General features: G+C 47.6%; 1 protein-coding gene across 8 annotated transcripts in view; it reads left to right on the top strand.

Annotated features, from left to right (window-relative positions):
- The window catches only part of NWD1 (NACHT and WD repeat domain containing 1), a 98,279-nt gene that overhangs the window by 58,341 nt on the left and 17,391 nt on the right, over nucleotides 1-22,547 (top strand). For all 8 annotated transcript variants that reach the window (XM_074384435.1, XM_010330131.3, XM_074384436.1 and 5 more), the window contains 4 exons: nucleotides 10,520-10,728; nucleotides 12,983-13,255; nucleotides 16,801-16,891; nucleotides 21,633-21,787. In XM_074384435.1, the coding sequence (XP_074240536.1) occupies nucleotides 10,520-10,728; nucleotides 12,983-13,255; nucleotides 16,801-16,891; nucleotides 21,633-21,787 (728 nt within the window). The remainder of the gene's footprint in view (nucleotides 1-10,519; nucleotides 10,729-12,982; nucleotides 13,256-16,800; nucleotides 16,892-21,632; nucleotides 21,788-22,547) is intronic.

Below are 22,547 nucleotides of genomic sequence, written 5' to 3'. Positions count from 1 at the left end.
TTTTTTTTTTTTTAAGATAGGATCTCACTGTGTTGCTCAGGCTGGAGTGCAGTGGTGTATTCATAACTCACTGCAGCCTCAAACTCCTGGGCCCAGTTGATCCTCCTGCCTCAGCCTCCTGAGTAGCTGGGACTACAAGCACTATACCCAGCTAATTTTTAATTTTTTAAACGTTTTTAGAGACAGGGGTCTTGCTGTGTTGCCCAGGCTGGTCTCAAACTCTTGGGGTCAAGTGATCCTCCCTCCTTAGCCTACCAAGGAGCTGGGATTACAAATTTGAGCCACAAACAAGCTATTTCTTTAGCTCACTTCCTGTGTGTTGGCAGCGTGGGCTGGGCTCAGCTGGGCGGTTTTCTACTCTCAGCTGGACTTGCTCATGTATCTGCAGTCAGTTAGTGGATCAGCTGGAAGCTGGCTGAATCTGAAACAACTCAATTCTTCTCCATGTGGTCTCTCATCATTCAGCATCCCTCAGGTCTCTCATCCCCCACAAAGGCAGGGTTTCGAGAAAACAAGTTGGTGCTCACAGGATCTCTTAAGCCTGGACTTGGAATTAGCACCCAGTCACATTCTCTTGACCAAGGGAATTTACAAGAACAGCCCAGTAAGGAAATAGGCTAGACAGGCTTCCTTCTTTCTTTCCTTCCTTCCTTCCTTCCCTCCCTCCCTCCCTCCCTCCCTCCCTCCCTCCCTCCTTCCTTCCTTCCTTCCTTCCTTCCTTCCTTCCTTCCTTCCTTCCTTCCTTCCTACAAGGTCTTGCTTTGTTGCCTACCCTCAGCCTCCTGGGCTCAAGCAATCCTCCCACCTCAGCCTCTTGAGTAGCTGGGACTACAGGCACACATCACCACACCTGGCTAATTTTTGTATGTTTTGATAGAGACAGGGTCTCACTATGTTGCTCAGGCTGATCTCAAGCTCCTGAGCTCAAGCAGTCCTTCTGCTTGCCCTCCCAAAGTGCTGGGATTATAGATGTGAGCCACCATATCCAGCCTAGGCTTCATTTTTTGATGGGAGGAGCTGCAAAATAACATTTCCAAGGGTGTGGATCAGGAAGGGCAAAGAATTGCAGTCCTTTTTGCATTTGTCAACCTCGGATCCTAAGTAAGGTTGTTTTTTTCAACATAGTCCCTTAACAGATATGGCTTAGTTTTATAATCAATAGTTGAGTGCCTGCTGTGTACCAGACCTTGTTCTAGATGCTGAAGAGAGATAGGCCAAGGTCAGGACTAGGAAGGAAAACTATTCATTCTTGAAGACTAATGGAAGGGAAGGGAATGGAAGGGGAGGGGAGGGGAAGGAAGAGCAAAGGCAGGCAGGACAAGGGCAGGTAGGGCAAGGGAAGACAGGGCAAGGGCAGGCAGGGCAAGGGCAGGCAGGGCAAGGGAAAACAGGACAAGGGCAGGCAGGGCAAGGGCAGGCAGGGCAAGGGTTCCCAAAGTACACTTCATAACTAGGTCCCCACTGCTCTTCTGCAGCTTGATGTACGTAAGACCTCATTGGCTAAGACTACAGTTGGTTGGGTGTGGTGGCTCATGTCTGTAAGCCCAGAACTTTAGGAGGCTGAGGCAGGCAGATCATTTCAGCTCAGGAGTTTGAGACCAACTTGGGCAACATGGCAAAACCGCATCTCTACAAAAAACACAAAGGTTAGTCAGGCGTGGAGATACACACCTGTAGTACCAACTATTTGGGAGGCTGAGGCATAAGACTCGCTTGAGCCCAGGAGGTTGGGGCTGCAGTGAGTTGTGACTGCACCACTGTACTCCAGCCGGAAAAGAGCAAGACCCTATCTAAAAAATAAATAAATAAATAAAAAGGCTACATTTATTTGTTGACCCAAGATCCCAAGATCCTTTTACCATTGTTTGAGGGCAAAGGTTATGTTTTATTCAACATACTCCATGCTTATTTGTTGAATAAATAGGTTAAAAGATCCCATGTATTTAAAAAAATTCATTTAACAGAATCAAGCCATAGGAAATCAGCTTTAGAAAGATTCTAATCTAACCCTTTCGTTTAATTAAGAAAACAGGTTGGCCATGGTGACTCACACCTTGAATCCCAGCACTTTGGGAGGCCGAGGTGGGAGGATTGCTTGAGGCCCAGAATTCAAGACCAGCCTGTGCAACATAGCAAGACCCCTTTTCTAAAAAAAAAAAAAAAATTTTTTTTTAATTAACCAGGCATGGTGGTGTGCACTTGAAGTCCCAGCTATGTGAGAGGCTGAGGGAGGAGGATCACTCTGGTTCAGGATTTGGAGGCTGCAGTGAGAAAAATATTGGGTGGGGATGGAGAAGAATTAAAGAGTTGAATCAAATTCCTATTAGATATGACATACTCAAATTTTATTTTATTTTATTTTTTGATATACTCAAATTTTAAAAAAATTTAAAGGGGTACCCTAAAAAGCTCAAATGACAAATAATATAACACAATCTTTTGAAAAATCAAAAGTATAGGCCAGGCACGGTGGCTCACACCTGTGATTCTAGCACTTTGGGAGGCTGAGGCGGGTGGATCGCAAGGTCAGGAGTTCGAGACCAGCGTGATCAACATGGTGAAACCCTGTCTCTACTAAAAACACAAAAATTAGCTGGGTGTGGTGGTGCCAGCTGCTTGGGACGCTGAGGCAGGAGAATCATTTGAACCTGGGAGGTGGAGGTTGCAGTGAACTGAGATTGTGACAGTGTACTCCAGCCTGGATGACAGGGCGAGACTCCATCTCAAAAAAAAAAAAAAAAAAATCAAAAGTATAGTTGGCCCTCTGTATCTTTGGGTTTTGCGTCTGGGAATTCAACCGACTATGGATTGAAAATATTTGGAAAAGCTGGATGCAGTGCTGTGTGCCTGTAGTCCCAGCTACTTGGAAGGCTGAGGCAGGAGGATGCCTTGAGCCCAGGGTTCAGCCTGGGCAACAGAGTGAGAGCCTGTCTTTTTTTTTGAGACAGAGTTTCGCTCTTGTTACCCAGGCTGGAGTGCAATGGCGCAATCTCGGCTCACCGCAACCTCCGCCTCCTGGGTTCAGGCAATTCTCCTGCCTCAGCCTCCTGAGTAGCTGGGATTATAGGCACGTGCCACCATGCCCAGCTGATTTTTTGTATTTTTAGTAGAGACGGGGTTTCATCATGTTGACCAGGATGGTCTCGATCTCTCGACCTCGTGATCCACCCGCCTCGGCCTCCCAAAGTGCTGGGATTACAGGCTTGAGCCACCGTGCCTGGCCTTTTTTTTTTTTTAAAGACTAAATCTCACTCTGTCACCAGGCTGGAGTACAGTGGCAGGATCTTGGCTCACTGCAGCCTCCGGCTCCTGGGTTCAAGCAATTATCCTGCCTCAGCCTCCCAAGTAGCTGGGACTACAGGCGAGTGCCAGCACGCCCAGCTAATTTTTGTATTTTTAGTAGAGATGGAGTTTCACCATGTTGGCCAGGATGGTCTCGAACTCTTGACCTTATGATCCGCTTGCCTTGGCTTCCCAAAGTGCTGGATTACAGGCGTGAGCCACTGCACCTGGCCTTGAGACCCTGTCTTTTGATTGTTGTTGATTGTGTGTGTGTCCGTCCGTCCGTCCGTCCTTCCTTCCTTCCTTCCTTCCTTCCTTCCTTCCTTCCATCCATCCATCCATCCTTCCCTCCTTCCTTCTTTTCTTTGAAACAGGGTCTCACTCTGTTGTCCAGGCTGGAGTACAGTGGTGTAATCATGGCTCACTGCAATCTTGGTATCCCAGGCTCAAGCAATCCTCCCACCTCAGGCTCCTGAAGAGCTAGGACCACAGGTGCATGCCACCATGCCTAGCTAATTTTAAAAACATTTTTTTGTAGAGACTGGGTCTCACTGTGTTTCCCAGGCTGCTGTTGAATTCCTAGCCTCAAGCCATCCTCCCACCTAAGCCTCCCAAAGTGCTGGGATTACAGGCGTGAACCATTGTACCTGTCCCTTAAAATAAATTTTAAGGCCAGGCGCCATGGCTCACGCCTGTAATCCAGCATTTTGGGAAACTGAGGCGGGTGGATCACTGATGGTCAGGAGTTGAGACCAGCCTGGCCAACATGGCAAAACCACATTAGGAATACAAAATTAGCTGGGTACTCAGGAGGCTGAGGCAGGAGAATTGCTTGAACCTGGAAGGCAGAGGTTGTCGTGAGCTGAGATCATGCCACTGCACTCTAGCCTCAGTTGACAGAGTGAGACTCTGTCTCAAACACAAAAACAGGCCAGGCGCGGTGGCTCATGCCTGTAATCCCAGCACTTTGGGAGGCCGAGGCGGGTGGATCACGAGGTCAAGAGATTGAGACCTTCCTGGTCAACATGGTGAAACCCCGTCTCTACTAAAAATACAAAAGATTAGCTGGGTGGGCGTGGTGGCGCGTGCCTGTAATCCCAGCTACTCAGGAGGCTGAGACAGGAGAATTGCCTGAACCCAGGAGGCGGAGGTTGCGGTGAGCCGAGATTGCGCCATTGCACTCCAACCTGGGTAACAAGAGTGAAAGTCCGTCTCAAAAAACAAACAAACAAACAAACAAACAAAGTGTATGGGAACACCTGTAGTTCCAGCTATTCGGGAGGCTGAGGCAGGAGGATCACTTAAGTCTGGGAGATGGAGGCTGCAGTTGCATTACTATGCTCCACCCCCATCTCTAAAAGAAATAATGATGGTAACAATAATAATAAAGTATACAGGAGGCTATATATAGGTTATATGCAAACACTGTGCTATTTCCTATAAGGGACTGGAGCATCTGTGGACTTTGGTATCTGCAGGGGTGAAGGGAGGGGAGGGGAGAGGAAAGAGCCTCCGGGCGCAGAAAACAGCCAGTGCAAAGGCCCAAGAGGGGAATGAGGTTGGCGGGTGTACAGAATAGAAAGGCAGTTCTGAGGCTGGAGCTCTGGATACTGTGTCAAATAAAAAGGGCCGTCAGGTCGGGCGCCGTGGTTCACGCCTGTCATCCCAGCACTTTGGGAGGCCGAGGCGGGTAGATTGCCTGGGGTCAGGAGTTTGAGACCAGCCTGGCCAACATGGTGAAACCCCATCTCTACTAAAAATACAAAAATTAGCCGGACATGGTTGCGGATGCCTGGTAGTCCCAGCTACTCGGGAGGCTGAGGCTGGAGAATTATTTGGACCGAGGAGGCAGAGGTTGCAGTGAGCCGAGATTGCGCCACTGCACTCCAGCCTGGGCGACAGAGTGAAACTCCGCCTCAACAAAGAAAAAAAAAAGGAGCAGTCACTAGGTGCCCGTTGGTGTGTGACTCCCATGGGTATGAGATGCCCAGAACAGGCTAGTCCACAGAGACAGGAGGCAGATGAGGGGCTGGAGGAGGGGAGTGGGGAGTGACTGATGATGGGGACAGGGTCTCCTTTTGGAGGGGTTGCAAATGTTCTGGAATGAGATAGAGTGATGTTTGCACAATACTGTGAATGTGCTAAATGCCACCGAATTGTTTGTTTGAAATGATTAATGCAATAGGTCCGGGGCAGTGGCTCATGCTTGTAATCCCAGCTATAAATAGTTGTTATTCTGTGCTGTTTGGGGGATAATGACAATAAAGGTCTGTGAATGTTTAGTCCAGATGCAATTATTTATTTTTTTCCCAAATATATTATTTTTTTAAAATGTTATTTATTTATTTTAAGAGATAGGGTCTTAAAATTAATTAATTGATTGATTGATTGATTGAGATGGAGTTTCACTCTTTTTGCCCAGGCTGAAGTGCAGTGCTGTGATCTTGGCTCACTGCAACCTCCACCTCTTGGATTCAAGTGATTCTCCTGCCTCCCGAGTAGCTGGGATTACAGGCGTGCACCACCACACTTGGCTAATTTTGTATTTTTAGTAGAGACAGGGTTTGGGAGACTGAGGCAGATGGATCACCTGAGGTCAGGAGTTCAAGACCAGCCTGGGCAACATAGTGAAAACCCAACTCTACTAAAAATACAAAATTAGTTGGTTGCGGTAGTGCAAGTCTGTAATTCCAGCTACCTCAGGAGGCCGAGGCAGGAGAATCACGTGAACCTGGGAAGGGGAGGTTGCAGGGAGCCGAGATCACGTCACTACACTTCAACCTGGGCCACAGAGTGAGACTCTATTAAAAAAAAAAAAAAAAAAGATGAACGTGATAAAAAAAAGAGGATGACTGTTTTTTGAGGTTACGGAAATGTTCTGAACTTAGTCTTGGGTGATGGTTATGTAGCTCCATGAACACACTAAAAACCACTGAAATGCACCATTGTAGATTAAATGGGTGTGGTTGTCAATTGTTTCCCCATAGAGGTGTTAAGAATATTTTATCAGACTGGGCGCTATGGCTCAAGCCTGTAATCCCAGCACTTTGGGAGGCCGAGGCGGGTGGATCACGAGGTCAAGAGATCAAGACCAACCTGGTCAACATGGTGAAACCCCGTCTTTCCTAAAAAAATACAAAAAATTAGCTGGGCATGGTGGCACGTGCCTGTAATCCCAGCTACTCAGGAGGCTGAGGCAGGAGAATTGCCTGAACCCAGGAGGCGGAGGTTGTGGTGAGCCGAGATCGCGCCATTGCACTCCAGCCTGGGTAACAAGAGTGAAACTCTATCTCAAAAAAAAAAAAAAAAAAAAAAAGGCCGGGCGCGGTGGCTCAAGCCTGTAATCCCAGCACTTTGGGAGGCCGAGGCGGGTGGATCACAAGGTCGAGAGATCGAGACCATCCTGGTCAATATGGTGAAACCCCGTCTCTACTAAAAATACAAAAAATTAGCTGGGCATGGTGGCGCGTGCCTGTAATCCCAGCTACTCAGGAGGCTGAGGCAGGAGAATTGCCTGAACCCAGGAGGCGGAGGTTGCGGTGAGCCGAGATTGCGCCATTGCACTCCAGCCTGGGTAACAAGAGCAAAACTCCGTCTCAAAAAAAAAAAAAAAGAATATTTTATCATTTCAATCAAAGTATGTACCATGTTTTATGTATATGTATATGCTTATATATACACATATATATTTCATCTGTATTTTTGTATATGTATATATTTATATTTTATGTATATAAAACATATGTATGTAAAACATAAATATATACATAAAAATACAGATAAAATATATGTAAATATACAAAAACAAATATATACGTAAATATATAAATCTATACTATATATATTTTTATCAGTATTTTGCTATAAATATTCTTTTGTGCCCATTGATTCTTATTTTTACATTTTTTTTTTTGAGACCGAGTCTCACTCTGGTCCAAGCTGGAGTGCAGTGGCATGATCTCAGCTCACTGTAACCTCTGCCTCCTGGGTTCAAGCGATTCTCGTGCCTCAGCCTCCCAAGTAGCTGGGATTATAGGTGCCCGCCACCATGCCTGGCTAATTTTTGTATTTTTAGTAGAGATAGGGTTTCATCATGTTGGCCAGGCTGGTCTCGAACTCCTGACCTCAGCTGATTCACCCACCTTGGCCTTCTAAAGTGCTGGGATTCAGGCATGAGCTACTGAGCCAGGCTCTTTTTATTATTTTTACTTTTTTTTTTTTTTTTTTTTTGAGACGGAGTTTCGCTCTTGTTACCCAGGCTGGAGTGCAATGGCGTGATCTCGGCTCACCACAACCTCCGCCTCCTGGGTTCAGGCAATTCTCCTGCCTCAGCCTCCTGAGTAGCTGGGATTATAGGCACGCACCACCATGCCCAGCTAATTTTTTGTATTTTTAGTAGAGAAGGGGTTTCACCATGTTGACCATGGTTGGTCTCGATCTCTCGACCTCGTGATCCACCCGCCTCGGCCTCCCAAAGTGCTGGGATTACAGGCTTGAGCCACCGCGCCCGGCCTTTTTTTTTTTTTTTAGAGACAGGGTCTTGCTATGTTGCCTGGCTTGTCCTGGACTCCTGGGGTCAAGTGATCCTCCCACCTCGGACTCCCAAAGTGCTGGGATTACAGCTGTGAGCCACCTGGCCCAGTCAGATCCTTGTTCTGATTTTACTGTATTTTATTTCATTTACGATTTCTGTGATTAATTTCACCGGGTACATGTGCATTTCATTACATAGGTATATGAGTGATGCTGACGTCTGGGGTGTGAATAATCCCATCACCCAGCTAGTGAACATGGTACCCCAGAGGAATTTTTTCAGTCCTTGACCCCCTTCCTCCTTTCTTACTCTAGTAGTCCCCAGTGTCTGTCATCTTTATGTTGGGGACACTTTTTTTCTTTTTCTTTTTTTTTGAGGCAGAGTCTCTGTTACCCAGGCTGGAGTGCAGTGGCCCATTCTCAACTCACTGCAACTTCCACCTCCCATGTTCAAGCGATTCTCCTGCCTCAGCCTCCCGAGTAGCTGGGATTTCAGGTGCGCACCACCACCCCCAGCTAATTTTTGTATTTTTAGGATAGATGGGGTTTCTCCGTGTTAGCCACACTGGTCTTGATTCGCACTACTGAGCTCAGGCGATCCTCCTGCCTCGGCCTCCCGAAGTGCTGGGATTGCAGGTGTAAGCCACCCTGCCTAGCCTGGAGCCACTTTTATAAGGACATTAATCCCATTCCCAATGGCCCCACCCTCAGAACTTAATCACAGACTGATGAACTTCGTGTTTATTAAGAAGAATCTCCATTTGTCTGTTACATGTTGCAAATACTTCCTCCATATCTGTCATGATGAGCCTTTCAACTGCGGTTAATCCTCCTGAAGTTTTACATTTCTTCATAATCCAGTTGATCTAATTTTCCCCATTATGCCTTCTAAATTGTATGTTTTGCTTAGAAAATAGCTCTCTAAGATTATTATTTTTATTTATTCATTTATTTTGAGACATGGTCTTGCTCTGTTGCTAAGGCTGGAATGCAGTGAAGTGATCATAGCTCACTCCAGCCTCAATCTCCTGGGCTCAAATGATCCTCCCGCCTCAGCCTCCCAAGTAGCTGGGATCACAGGTGTGTGCCACCATACCTGGCTAGTTATTTCTTTTTACAATGCTATTAAAATGATAAGAGAAGTCCTATAATTTTTCTAGAAGTTTTCCCTTTTTTACTGGTTATTAATTTTAGACACTCCTAGATGCCGAAACGTTCTAAAATTCAGTTATCTGTTTAGTACAAATTCAACATCTGGGGCAATAGATTGACTCCCAACTAGTTGTGACCATCTGAATTTTGCATTGCCACATTTGATTATTTTCCATTTGGACAGGTTCTATCAATTTAACTAACAGAGAGAGGCTTTCAAAAAAAGAAAAGAAAGAAAAAGAAAGAGGTTGGGCACTGTGGCTCACACCTGTAATCCCAGCACTGTGGGAGGCCAAGGCAGGAGGATCGCCTGAGGTCAGGAGTTTGAGACCAGCCTAGCCAATGTGGTGAAACCCCATCTCTACTAAAAATACAAAAATTTGCCAGGCATGGTGGCACATGCCTGTAATCCCAGCTACTCGGGAGGCTGAGGCATGAGAATAGCTCAGAGGTTGCAGGGAGCTGAGATTGCACCAGTTAACCCCAGCCTTGGAGACAGAGTGAGACTCCATCTCAAAATAATAATAATAATAATAATTGGCCAGGGGTGGTGGCTCATGCCTGTAATCCCAGCACTTTGGGAGGCCGAGGTGGGCAGATCACCTGAGGTCAGGAGTTCGAGACCAGTCTGGCCAACATGGTAAAACCCTGTCTCTACTAAAAATACAAAAAAATTGCCAGGCATGGTCATAGGCACCTGTGATCCCAGCTACTGGAGAGGCTGAGGCAGGAGAATTGCTTGAATCAGGGAGGTAGGGGTTGTAGTAAGCCAAGATCATGCCACTGTACTCCAGCCTAGTCAACAAGAGCGAAACTTCATCTCAAATAATAATAATAATCATGATAATATTAAAAGGCTGGTCATGGTGTCTCATGCCAAGTGCTGGGATTACAGGCATGAGACACCATGACCAGCCTTTTGGGAGGCTCGGGTGGTAGATCACTTGATGCGAGGAGTTCAAGGCCAGCCTGGCCAATGTGGTAAAACCCTGTCTCCACTAAAAATAGAAAAAAATTAGCCAGATATGGCAGCAGGCACCTGTAATCCCAGCTACTTGGGGAGGCAGAGGTTGCAGTGAGCCAAGATCTCACCACTGCACTCCAGCCTGGGCAATAGACAGATTTCATCTCAAAAAAAGAAAAAGAAGATTACATAAATGTTTTGAAATAATCATCCTTGGTTACAAAGATCAATGATAAGGGTGCGGCTGGACAGGCAGTTGCTGGGCAGATGGTCTTGCAGATGTATTTTTTTTCTGTAGGTTTACAATACCCTTTGTGCAAAGTTGTGATATTTGTAGTCTTTTCTGTTATCAGGCATACAAGTGTGAGAACTCTTTCTTCATAGCCTTCCTTCTTAGCCTCTGTTTGTCAGGGGTTTCTTAACATTAGTGACTCCATTTTTATTCTGATAACTTTTACAATTCAATTCCATCCATCTTTTCTTTGGTAAGCCAGGGTATTTCCAAGCTGGTTTGGACAAGCATTTTGATAGTTGCAAGGTCAAAGTGTTCCCAGCTAATATGCTCTCCCTATCCCTGGCCTGCCACAGGAGAGGTGAGGTGCGTGAAAGTATTTGCCAAAGGGACCCTTGCCATCTCTGCTTCGAAGGATTACACACTACGCTTGTGGAACTTACTCTCTGGCCAGGAGAAATTTACCATTTGGGATGGAAGCTCAAAAAATCTTACTGGACCTCAGATCTGGAGCCTTCATGTGGATGAAGCACACAAAGTTGTGTATTCGGCATCTGGCTCAAAGGTAACAAATCCCTGCCCTGTTTGTAAAGGAAAGCTGAGACCAGAACATTCAAAGACAGAAGAGGCCATTTCTGTAAGGAGGAGCTCCCTGATACAGTGGTGGAGTGGGGAGTAAACGGTGTATCCAACCACTTGAGAGGGTGCTATAAGAGGTTTCAGACTTGTCGGGCACAGTGGCTCATGCCTGTAATCCCAGCACTTTGGTAGGCCAAGGTGGGCAGATCACCTGAGGTCAGGAGTTCAAGACTAGCCTGACTAACACAGTGAAACCCCATCTCTGCAACAAATACAAAATTAGCTGGGGGTGAACCCAGGAGGCAGAGGTTGCAGCGAGCCAAGATTGTGCCATTGCACTGCAGCCTGGGCAACAAGAGTGAAACTCCACCTCAAAAAAATAAAAAGAGGTCTCAGACTTCATAGTTGGATTAGATAATCCTGATAGTTCTTTCTGACCCCATTTCCCTCAAAGTACTGCTTTACCTACATCATGTGCATTTTGGCATGTATTTTTGTTTACATACATTTTAAAACACTTTCAGATTTCACTTTTGATTTTTTTCTTTGATACATGGGCTACTTAAAACTGTGCTATTAGTTTCCAGATATTTGAAGAATTTCTAGATATGGTCCTGTTTTTTATTTTTTTCTAATTAAATTTGATTTGTATAAGGTAAAACCTTTCAAATTGATTGGGACTTGTTTTACAGTCTCGTTCTCTCTTTTCTCTCTTTCTCTATTTTCTTCTTTTTTTTTCTCCACATCCAGTCTTAAAGTTATACCTAATTTTTTTTTTTTTTTGAGATTGAGTTCCGCTCTATCACGCAGGCTGGAGTGCAGGGGCACCATCTCGGCTCACTGCAACCTCCACCTCCCAAGTTCAAGCGATTCTCTTGCCTCCGTCTCCTGAATAGCTGAGACTACAGCTGTGCGCCACCATGCCCAGCTAATTTTTGTATTTGTATTTTTATTTCTTTTAAAGACGGGGTTTCACCATTTTGGTCAGGCTGGTCTTGAACTCCAGACCTCAGGTGATCCACCTGCCTTGGCCTCCAAAGTGCTTGGATTACAGGCGTGAGCGACCATGTCCGGCCAATTTTTGTATTTTTAGTAGAGACAGCGTTTCACCATGTTGGCCAGGCTGGTCTCAAACTCCTGACCTCAGGTGAACCACCTGTCCCAGCCTCCCAAAGTGTTGGGATTACAGGCCTAAGCCACCATGCCCAGCCTGTTGTATAGTCTCTCTGAATGTTCCATGGGCTTCTGAAATCAATGTCTATTCCACTGTGTTATTCCATTATATTGATCATAACCCTATGATTTCATAGTTTTATACATGGAGACACCAATAGCATTGTGGGTAATAGCTTAGTAACTTAATGCCAGGAAGAAAAAAATCTTTATTTAACTCCCAGTTGAGTTTCTTGGGAGCTGAGTGACCCTGGTCATGTCATTCACCATTCCGAGTCTCACTGCTTCCTCTTTGTCGTAAGATCATGAGACATATGCTGGCATAGTGCTTAGCACACGGTAAGCACCAAATGATTGATATCCATCCATTATGATGTTATATGAGTGATTAGTGGTTGTTGACAGTAACATAAATCAGTAATATAAATCATGCCACCCAAAACAGGAGTTGCCAACCAGATGTAGCTATTAAACACTTGAAATTTGGGGGTTGGGGAGGGGGAAGGGGAGGGAGAGCATTAGGACAAATACCTAATGCATGCGGGCCTTAAAACCTAGATGACAGGCCAGGCGCGGTGGCTCACGCCTGTAATCCCAGCACTTTGGGAGGCTGAGGCAGGGGGATCACCTGAGATCAGGAGTTTGAGACCAGCCTGACCACCATGCCTGGCTAATTCTCCACTAAAAATACAGAATTAGCCAAGCATGGTGGCACATACCTGTAATCCCAGCTATTTGGAAGGCTGAGGCAGAAGAATCGCTTGAACTTGGGAGGCGGAGGTTGCAGTGAGCCGAGACTGTGCCACTGCCTTCCAGCCTGGTCAACAAGAGTGAAACTCCATCTCAAAAAAAAAAAAACAAAAACCCCTAGATGAAGGGTTGATAGTCGCAGCAAACCACAATTGTGCCACTGCACTGCAGCCTGGGTGAAAAAGAGAAGCCCTATCTCCAAAAGAAAAAAAAAAATGCATAAAGTAGACAAGAGCACGGATCTTGCATTTGACTCTGGGAAACTTGCAGTCTAGGTCTCCTGCCAAGATGTCGCTTCCTCTTCATTATTCTATTAGATCAATGCTTGGAATCTGGAAACTGCAGAGCTGGTTTTCCATATCCTGGGAGATGCCTCTGATCCTTGGATGTGCATGGCCGTGCTGGACTCCCAGGCCACGCTGCTGACAGTGTCCAGGGATGGTGTGGTCAGTCTGTGGAACTCAGCCACGGGAAAACTTCAGGGGAAGCAACACATGTCCAGCATCAAAGAGGAAACACCCACCTGTGCAGTCTCAGTCCAGAAGCAAGGGAAGCTTATTACCGGGTTTAGCAACGGCTCCATCTTTTTGGTAAGCACCTTTACTGACCATAACGTGAACATTAACTCAGCTTGCAAGTGCTCAGATGTGCTAGAGATTGGGAAAAATAATCTTGCCTTGTATCTTTTTTTTTTTTTTTTTTTTTTTTTTTTTTTTTGAGAGAGAGTTTCACTCTTGGAGCCCAGGCTGGAGTGCAATGGTGCGATCTCAGTTCACTGCAACCTCCGCCTCCCAGGTTCAAGCGATTCTCCTGCCTCAGCCTCCAGAGTAGCTGGGATTATAGGCACCCACCACCACACCCAGATAATTTTTTGGTATTTTTAGTAGAGACGGTGTTTCACCATGTTGATCAGGCTGGTCTCGAACTGCAGTCCTCAGGTGATCCACCCACCTAGGCCTCCCAAAGTGCTGGGATTATAGGCATGAGCTACTGTGCCTGGTCATATCTTTTTAATAAATGACACTTAGTTGCTGCTGCTGCTTCTGCTTCCTCCTCCTCCTCCTCCTCCTCCTCCTCCTCCTCCTCCTTTTCTTCTTCTTTCTTCATCTTCCTCTTCTTCCCCTTCTCCTTCTCCTTTTTCTTCTTTTTTTTGAGACAGGGTCTCACTCTGTTGCCCAGGCTGGAGTGCAGTGATGAGATTACAGCTCTCTGCAGCCTCGACCTCCTGAACTCAAGTGATCCTCCTGCCTCAGCCTCACTGGCGTAAGCTGTTACTCAGGCTAATTTTTTTTATCTGTAGAGACAAGGATTCCCTATATTGCCCAGGCTAGTCTCAAACTCCTAGGCTCAAGCGATCCTTCTGCATTGGCTTCCCAGAGTGCTGGGATTACAGGCATGAGCCACTATGCCCAGACAGCTTCTTTATTATTATTATCAATTATTTTTAGAGACAGGCTCTTGCTCTGTTGCCCAGGTTGGAGTACAGCAGTGTGATCCTAGCTCCCCGGAATCTTCAACACTTGGGCTCAACAGACCCTCTGGCTTCAGCCTCCTAATTAGCTAGGAGGATTACAGGGCGCACCACCACGCTCAGCTAATTTTTTTTTTTTTTTTTGAGATGGAGTTTCACTCTTGTTACCCAGGCTGGAGTGCAATGGCGTGATCTCGGCTCACCACAACCTCCGCCTCCTGGGTTCAGGCGATTCTCCTGCCTCAGCCTCCTGAGTAGCTGGGCTTACAGGCACACGCCACCGTGTCCAGCTAATTTTTTGTATTTTTAGTAGAGACGGGGTTTCACCATGTTGACCAGGATGGTCTTGATCTCTTGACCTCGTGATCCACCCGCCTCAGCCTCCCAAAGTGCTGGGATTACAGGCTTGAGCCACCGCGCCCGGCCTGCTTGGCTAATTTTTAAAAAGCTTTCCATAGAGATAGGATCTTACTATATTAACTCTGTTACCCAGGCTGCTCCCAAGCTCCTGGCCTCAAACTGTTCTGTTTCAGCCTCCCAAAGTGCTGGGATTACAGGTGTGAGCCACCATGCCCAGCCCCAGCACTTGGATTGGCAGTTCAGCACAGTTCAGAAAACATCCATTGGTGTCTCTTGGGGACTGACCGATGTGAGCAATTGATGAAGCTCAGTCCTTCGGGGGATCTCTAAGATGTGATATGAGGCCGGGCGTGGTGGCTCACACCTGTAATCCCAGCACTTTGGGAGGCCGGGGCGGGTGGATCACGAGGTCAGGAGTTTGAGGCCAGCCTGACCAACATGGTGAAAGCCTGTCTCTACTAAAAACACAAAAATTAGCTGGGCATGGTGGTGGGCGCCTGTAATCCCAGCTACTTGGGAGGCTGAGGCAGGAGAATCACTTGAACCCAGGAGGCAGAAGTTGTCGTGAGCCAAGATTGAGCCACTGCATTTCAGTCTGAGCAACAAGAGCGAAACTCGATCTCAAAAAACAAAAACAAAAGTTAGCCTGGTGTGGTGTCATGTGCCTGCGATCCCAGCTACTCGGGAGGCTGAGGCAGGAGAATCGCTTGAATCTGGGAGGCGGAGGTTGCAATGAGCGGAGATCTTGCCGCTGCACTCCAGCCTGGGCAACAGAACGAAACAAACAAAAACATATGTACCAGGCATCCTGGTACGGGGGAAGAAAAGCTGCTAGGAGGTGTTTGCAGTAAGAAGCCTCAGGAATGGAGGAGAACATGGAGGGCATATGGCGGTAGTGCTAACAGCAAATTATGTAAGGAAATGTAGTGGAGAAGCTTTGGCACCATGCGAGGCACTAGACAGGCTATAGAAACATAAGACCCCCTGCTGGGCGCGGTGGCGCATGCCTGTAATCCCAGCACTTTGGGAAACTGAGGTGGGTAGATCACCTGCGGTCAGGAGTTCAAAACCAGACTGACTAACATGGAGAAACCCCGTCTCTACTAAAAATACAAAAATTAGCAGGGCATGGCGCACACCTGCAATCCCGGCTACTCGGGAGGCTGAGGCAGGAGAATTGCTTGAACCCAGGAGGTGGAAGTTGCAGTGAACTGAGATCATGCCATTACACTCCAGCCCGGGCAACAAGAGTAAAACTGTCTCGAGAAAAAAAGGAATAGAGGTGAGATAGGAACATGCCTGGATATTAGGGAAAAGAGAGAGAGTGTGGAGACGATCAGAGAGGGTCTAGTATACTCTGCTGAGGAAGAATGTGGCCACTAAAGAATCATGGGGTCTGGGTGCAGTGGTTCACACCTGTAATCCCAGCACTTTGGGAGGCCGAGGTGGGAGGATCGCTTGAGCCCAGGAGTTTGAGGCCAGTCTGGGCAACATAGCAGGACCTCATCTCTACCAAAAATACAAAACTTATCTGGGCATGGTGGCGCACACCTGTGGTCCCAGCTACTTGGGAGGCTGAAGCGGGAGAATTGCTTGAGCCCAGGAGGTCGAGACTGCAGTGAGCTATGATTGCACCCGTGCACTCCAGCCCAAGTGACAGAAGAAGACCCTGTCTCAAATTTAAAAAAAGGGATGAAATGTAAGACCACCTCCCAACCCTACCGTGAAGGAACTCAACACAGGGACGGAGCTGGGTTCATCAGTAACTTACAGAGGCACGAAAGGAACAGAATCTGCTTTCAGTAGAGGTAGAAGCAGTATAGTCTTGGTTGGGTGAAGGCTCAAATGTTTCTGAAAGCGGAAATCTGGGAAGCCTCCCCAGAGGAGGCAGGCTTGGAACAAGAACGACGTGAAAATGAGAAAAAGGTCTGGGCATGGTGGTGCATGCCTGTAATTCCAGCACTTTGGGAGGCCAAGGTCGGTGGATCATGAGGTCGGGAGTTCAATACCAGCCTGACCAACATGGTGAAACCCCATGTACTAAAAATACAAAAATTAGCCAGGCATGGTGACACACTTCTGCAATCTCAGCTACTTGAGAGGCTGAGGCAGGAGAATCACTTAAACCTGGGAGGTGGAGGTTGCAGTGAGCCGAAGTCATGCCACTGCACTCCTGCCTCGGAGACAGTGCAAGACTCCATCTCAAAAAAAAAAAAAAAAAAAAAAAAAAAAAAAAAAAAAAATTCCAAGCTTCTAACCCTTAATCCACGGAAGTGCCTGACAGGCATCCTTGGTTCTACACAGGTTTCCTCCGAAGGGGACAGATTGCTGGAGAAGCTTCCAGATGCTGTGAGGTTCCTGGTGGTCTCTGAAGACGAGTCTCTCCTCGCCGCAGGTAGCGTTTAGCTCTCATTTGGAGTAGTGAGGAAGCCAATCAGGACAGGGTTGGAGAAGAGGGTGGGCTTGGGAACAGAGAGGGCTCCTAGGGCCAGAGGTCAGCAAACTTTTTCTGCCAAGTGGCCTCATAGTAAACATTTTTTGCAGTCCAGACAAGACATTCTCAGTTGCAAAGACTCAACTCTGCAGTTGTGGCAAAAAAAAAAAAAAAAAAAAAAACAACTAGCATAGACACTATTGTTTTTCTATTCTTTTTTTCTCTCTTTTTTCTTTTTTTGATACGGAGTTTTCGCTCTTGTTGCCCAGGCTGGAGCGCAATGGTGTGATCTCAGCTCACTACAACTTCTGCCTCCTGGGTTCAAGTGATTCTCCTGCCTCAGCCTCCAGAGTAGCTGGGACTACAGGCATGTGCCACACCACGCCCGGCTAATTTTGTATTTTTAGTAGTGATGGGGTTTCACCATGTTGGTCAGGCTGGTCTTGAACTCCTGACCTCAGGTGATTCACCCACCTCAGCTTCCCTGGGATTATAGGCGTGAGCCACTGCACCTGGTCTTTTTGTTTTTTTGAGATAGGGTATTGCTGTGTCACCCAGACTGGAGTGCAGTGGCTCAATCATAACTCACCGCAGCCTTGAATTTCTGGGCTGAAGTGATCCTCCCACCTCAGCCTCCTGAATAGCTGGGATTACAGGGATACACCAACACACCCAGCTAATTTTTGTAATTTTAGTAGACACAGGGTTTCACCATGTTGGCCAGGCTGGTCTCAAACTCCCGACCTCAGATGATTCATCCACCTCCGCCTCCCAAAGTGCTGGGATTACAGGTGTGAGCCACCGCACCAGGTCCTTTCGTTCCTTTTGATGCAGGATTTTTCTTGGCCTCTTTCCCAGACTGGCAGCAGGGGGCGCCCCATCTTCTCAGCCAGCTGGGCCACATCTGGCTTGTGGTCCAGGCTGCAGCTCCCCTGGACCCTGCCGTGACCGAGCACTCAGTGTAGGGTCCAGCCGGCTGCTCCAAGCACTGACACAGACAGAGGCAGGCTCTGTGCGGGGCCCACAGCCAGACCAGGTGTGTTGCCCCGAGGGAAACACAGGAGGCCCCCCCGACGCTGAAGCCCCAGAGTGGGTGTTACAGTGTGCTAATTAGCTCTTTTTTTTTTTTTTTTTTTGAGATGGAGTCTTGCTCTGTCACCCAGGCTGGAGTGCAGTGGCATGATCTCGGCTCACTGCAACCTCTGCCTCCTGGGTTCAAGCAATTCTCGTGCCTCAGCCTTTCAAGTAGCTGGGATTACAGGCACCTGCCACCATATCCTGCTAATTTTTGTATTTTTAGTAGAGATGGGGGTTTCACCATGTTGGCCAGGCTGGTCTTAAACTCCTGACCTCAGGTAATCTGCCCATTTTGGCCTCCCAAAGTGCTGGGATTACAAATGTAAGCCACCATACCCAGCCTAATTTGCTCTTTTAGTTCCACTGTCCACAACCCAATGGATGGTGGCATGTTAGCAGCTCAGTCAGCCCCTTGCTTCATTCTGGCCCACAGCTCTGGGACTGGGTTCGTCCCACTTCTGCTTCTGTTGCGTTGGGGCAGCTGCCCTCTGCCAGCAAGCACAGAGGGCCACAGTGTTACAGCCTTCCTGGGTATCTGCATTCGGTGAGTCCTGAGCTCTTGTCCCATGTCCAAGAAGAATGAGGTCATACTGACAATTGAAAGATGATAAGGACAGAGAATTTTATTGAGCAATGAAACAGCTGTCAGACAAGAGGGGATGGGAAGGTCAGGTAATCTCTCTCAGTGTGGCTGTGTGTGGGAGTTTTTATAGGCACAGGATAAGGGAGGGGCAGGCTGTAAGTAGTATTGGAAAAGGTAACATTTGATTGGTTAAAAAAACATTATTGAGGCCAGGTGCAGTGGCTCACGCCTGTAATCCCAGCACTTGGGGAGGCCAAGATGGGCCATCACCTGAGATCAGGAGTTCAGACCAGCCTGGCCAACATGATGCAACCCTGTCTCTACTAAAACTACAAAAATTAGCTGGGCATGGTGGTGGGCACTGGCTACTTGGGAGCCTGAGGCGGGAGAATTGCTTAAACTCAGGAAAGGAGGTGCAGGTTGCAGTGAGCTGAGATCATACCACTGCAAAAAAAAAAAAAAAAAAAAAAAAAAAAGTCTTATTCAGAAAGAACCAATCAGGAAAGGGTGGGCAAACAGGAACAGAAGTTCTCACTCTGGGTTGCAGGTTTCCTTTAGGACCAGCGGTCCAGGCTGTTTTTGGCTCAAAGGTACAGTTTGCCCAGGGACCCATTCTTATCTGTCCAGGCATTTGCCTGCCTCCTGCTGCTATCCCTTCTTTCCACCCTTCTTTCTTTCCTCTTTCCTCTCCTCCCTTCCTCCTTCCTTTTTTCCTCCTCTCCTCCCTTCCCCTCCCTTCCCCTCCCCTTCCCTCCCTACCCCTTCCCTCCTCTCCTCTCCTCCCTTCCCCTCCCTTCCCCTCCCCTTCCCTCCCTTCCCCTTCCCTCCTCTCCTCTCCTCTCTTCCCCTCCCTTCCCCTCCCCTTCCCTCCTCTCCTCTCCTCCCTGCCTTCCTCCTCAATTTTTTCTTTCTCTCCTCCCCTCCCCCTTCCCCTCCCATCTCCCCCCTCCCCTCCCCCTTCCCCTCCTCCCTCCTTCTCCCCTTTCCCTTCCCCCTCCCCCCTCCCCTCCTCCTTTCCTCTCCCCTTCCCTCTCTCCTTCCTCCTCTCCTTCCATCATATTTATCAAAGGCCTACTGGGTGCCCAGCTTTGTACTAATTTCTGAGATACCATGACGAGCCAAACAAGCAGTCCCTACCCTCCAGGAACTTACAGTTTCATTACAGTAACATTACAAGTTTCCTTAAGATGAGTGATTACTGGCCGGGCGTGGTGGCTCATGCCTGTAACCCCAGCACTTGGGGAGTCCGAAGTGGGCAGATCACTTGAGGTCAGGAGTTCGAGACCAGCTTGGCTAAAATGGTGAAACCCGGTATCTACTAAAAAAAATACAAAAATTAGCCAGGCATGGTGGTGAGCACCTATAATCCCAGCTACTCAGAAGGTTGAGATGGGAGAATCGCTTAACCCAGGAGGCAAAGGTTGCAGTGAGCGGAGATCATGTCACTGCACTCCAGCCTGGGTGACAGAGCGAGACTTTGTCTCAAAAAATAAAAATAAAAACAAAAAGATGAGTGATTACAGAAGTCAGGCCCCCCTCACCAGCTGTGGGCTATGTGACAGATGGGGACAGGACTAAATGTACCTTCCCCATCCTGGATCCCTTCTCCTGGCATCTGATAGGGGCTCCAAAACGTCTCTGTTTGTTTGTTTTGTTTTGTTTTGTTTTGTTTTGCGACAGAGTCCAACTCTGTTGCCCAGGCTGGAGTGCAGCGGTGCAGTCTCGGCTCACTACAGCCTCTGCCTCCTAGGCTCAAGCAATTCTCCTGCCTTGGCCTCCTGAGTGGCTGGGATTACAGGCATGCACCACCACACCCGGCTAATTTTTATATTTTTAGTAGAGAATAAAAGACAGTAAACATTGGGTTTCACCATGTTGGCCAGGCTGGTCTTGAACTCCTGACCTCAAGTGATCCGCCCGCCTTGGCATTTCAAAGTGCTGGTATTACAGGTATGAACCACCATGCCCTGCCTCCAAAACATTGCTGGGTCCAGCCCTGCAGGGTATAGTGGGTATTCTTCTGTGTACAGAGATGACAGATTGCAGGAAAGAAAGAAACAAGACACAGATAAGAGAAGAATTCAGCTGACCACCGCTACCAAGGCGTGGAGTCCAGCAGTGGCCCCAAACGCCAGAATGTGCTGATATTTATAGAAAACAAGGCAGGGGGGCAGGGCCAGGAGAGTGACTCATCTGACATGATTGGTAGGGGTCAAGCAAATCACATTCTTAAAATACGGGGGCCACACTTGGTACAGTATAGGGGGCCCCTAACTCTCAGGGAGCCGCTGCAAAGAGGGGAGGCACATACGTCAGTATTTTTCTATGCACTTATCAGAGAGATCAAAGGCTTTTAGGATTCCTCCATTCTTTCTTCTCACAACTTCTAAGAATTTACAAGGGAGCATCGGGTGGGAAGCCGGAACATGAAAGTGGACAAGGATGGTGGCCATGGGAGCACAGCACCGCGGAGAGGCATTTAAGCCCCTGGATGTCTGCGGCTGGCCCGGCTAGTGTCAGACCTTCCTTGAGAGCCGGACAGAGCAGAGTGTTCTCTGAACTCCCCAGTGAAAGGGAAACTCCCCCTCACGGCCTGCTAAGCAACGGGCACCTTCCCAGGCGCTACCGCAAGGCATTTACTCTCGTCTCCTGATCACTTCTTACAATTTCCCTTCAGTTCCGAATTATATTTCACCCGATTATTTCTGTACTTATAGTAAAAATATTTCTACACCATAATACTAAAACAAAGGTTAATAATAGAGAATAATAATTAATAAGATTGATTATATCATTGATTACGTGATTGTATTTAAGTCTATTTGGTGTTGTTGCTATAACTAAGTAATCAGTAACTATATTTGGTATGATCCCTCTATCTCAGTAATGAGTTATTTATTATGCTGGGACAGATTGTGCCTTCAGTCTCTTGCCATGGCGCCTGGGCAACTTTCTTCCCACAAAACATCTCTGTTGATGGAAGGAGTTACCCTCAACCCCCTCCAGGCATGAGAGGTATAACCTGGGTTCCTGCCGTTTCAGGCTTCGGAAGGTCGGTGCGGATATTCTTGGCAGACTCTCAGGGCTTTCACCGATTCATGGCCGCGGATCTGGAACATGAGGACATGGTGGAGACAGCCGTTTTTGGTACTGAGAACAACCTGATCATCACGGGGTCCCTTGATGCTCTTGTTCAGGTGAGAGGAAACCCAGGACCCTTCATCCTCACCTCCGACTCCAGAATAGACAATGCAGTCTTTTTTTTTTTTTTTTTTTTTTTTTTTGAGATGGAGTCTTGCTCTGTTGCCAGGCTGGAGTGCAGTGGCACGATCTCAGCTCACTGCAACCTCTGCCTCAAGGGTTCCAGCAATTCTCCTGCCTCAGCATCCCGAGTAGCTGGGATTAGAGGCATACACCACCATGCCCAACTAATTTTTGTATTTTAGTAGAGACAGGGTTTCACCATGTTGTCCAGGATGGTTGCGATCTCCTGACCTCGTGATCCGCCTGCCTCGGCCTCCCAAAGTGCTGGGATTACAGGTGTGAGCCACTGAGCCTGGCCAGCAATGTGATTCTTTGGGGATTTTTGGCTGCAAAATACAGAAACCAAAAAAAAAAAAAAAAAGAGTGCAGGCAAAATAGGTGAGTTCATTGAGAGGATTTGAGGGTGTGTCCTCAGCCCCAGTGGCAGACCTAGGTGGGAATTACTGAAATGTTCAACAAAGGAGGTGGCATTTCCAAGCTGAGCCTCAAACCTCTGGGGCAGATATTAGCTTTCAGAGTGGGGCAGGGTTGTGGGGGACAAAAATTCTCAATTGAAGTTCAGAGTTGTCCAAGCTAGTGAGAAAAGTACATGGTGAAATAGCAGATCTTGCCGCACAGTGGCTCGCGCCTGTAATCCCAGCACTTTGGGAGGCCGAGGCAGGCGGATCACAAAGTCAGGAGTTTGAGACCAGC

The sequence above is a fragment of the Saimiri boliviensis genome, chromosome 14, assembly GCF_048565385.1.
Source record: "Saimiri boliviensis isolate mSaiBol1 chromosome 14, mSaiBol1.pri, whole genome shotgun sequence".
Taxonomy (NCBI): domain Eukaryota; kingdom Metazoa; phylum Chordata; class Mammalia; order Primates; family Cebidae; genus Saimiri; species Saimiri boliviensis.
The sequence above is the reverse complement of the archived record's forward strand: the minus strand, read 5'-3'. Positions and strand labels throughout refer to the sequence as shown.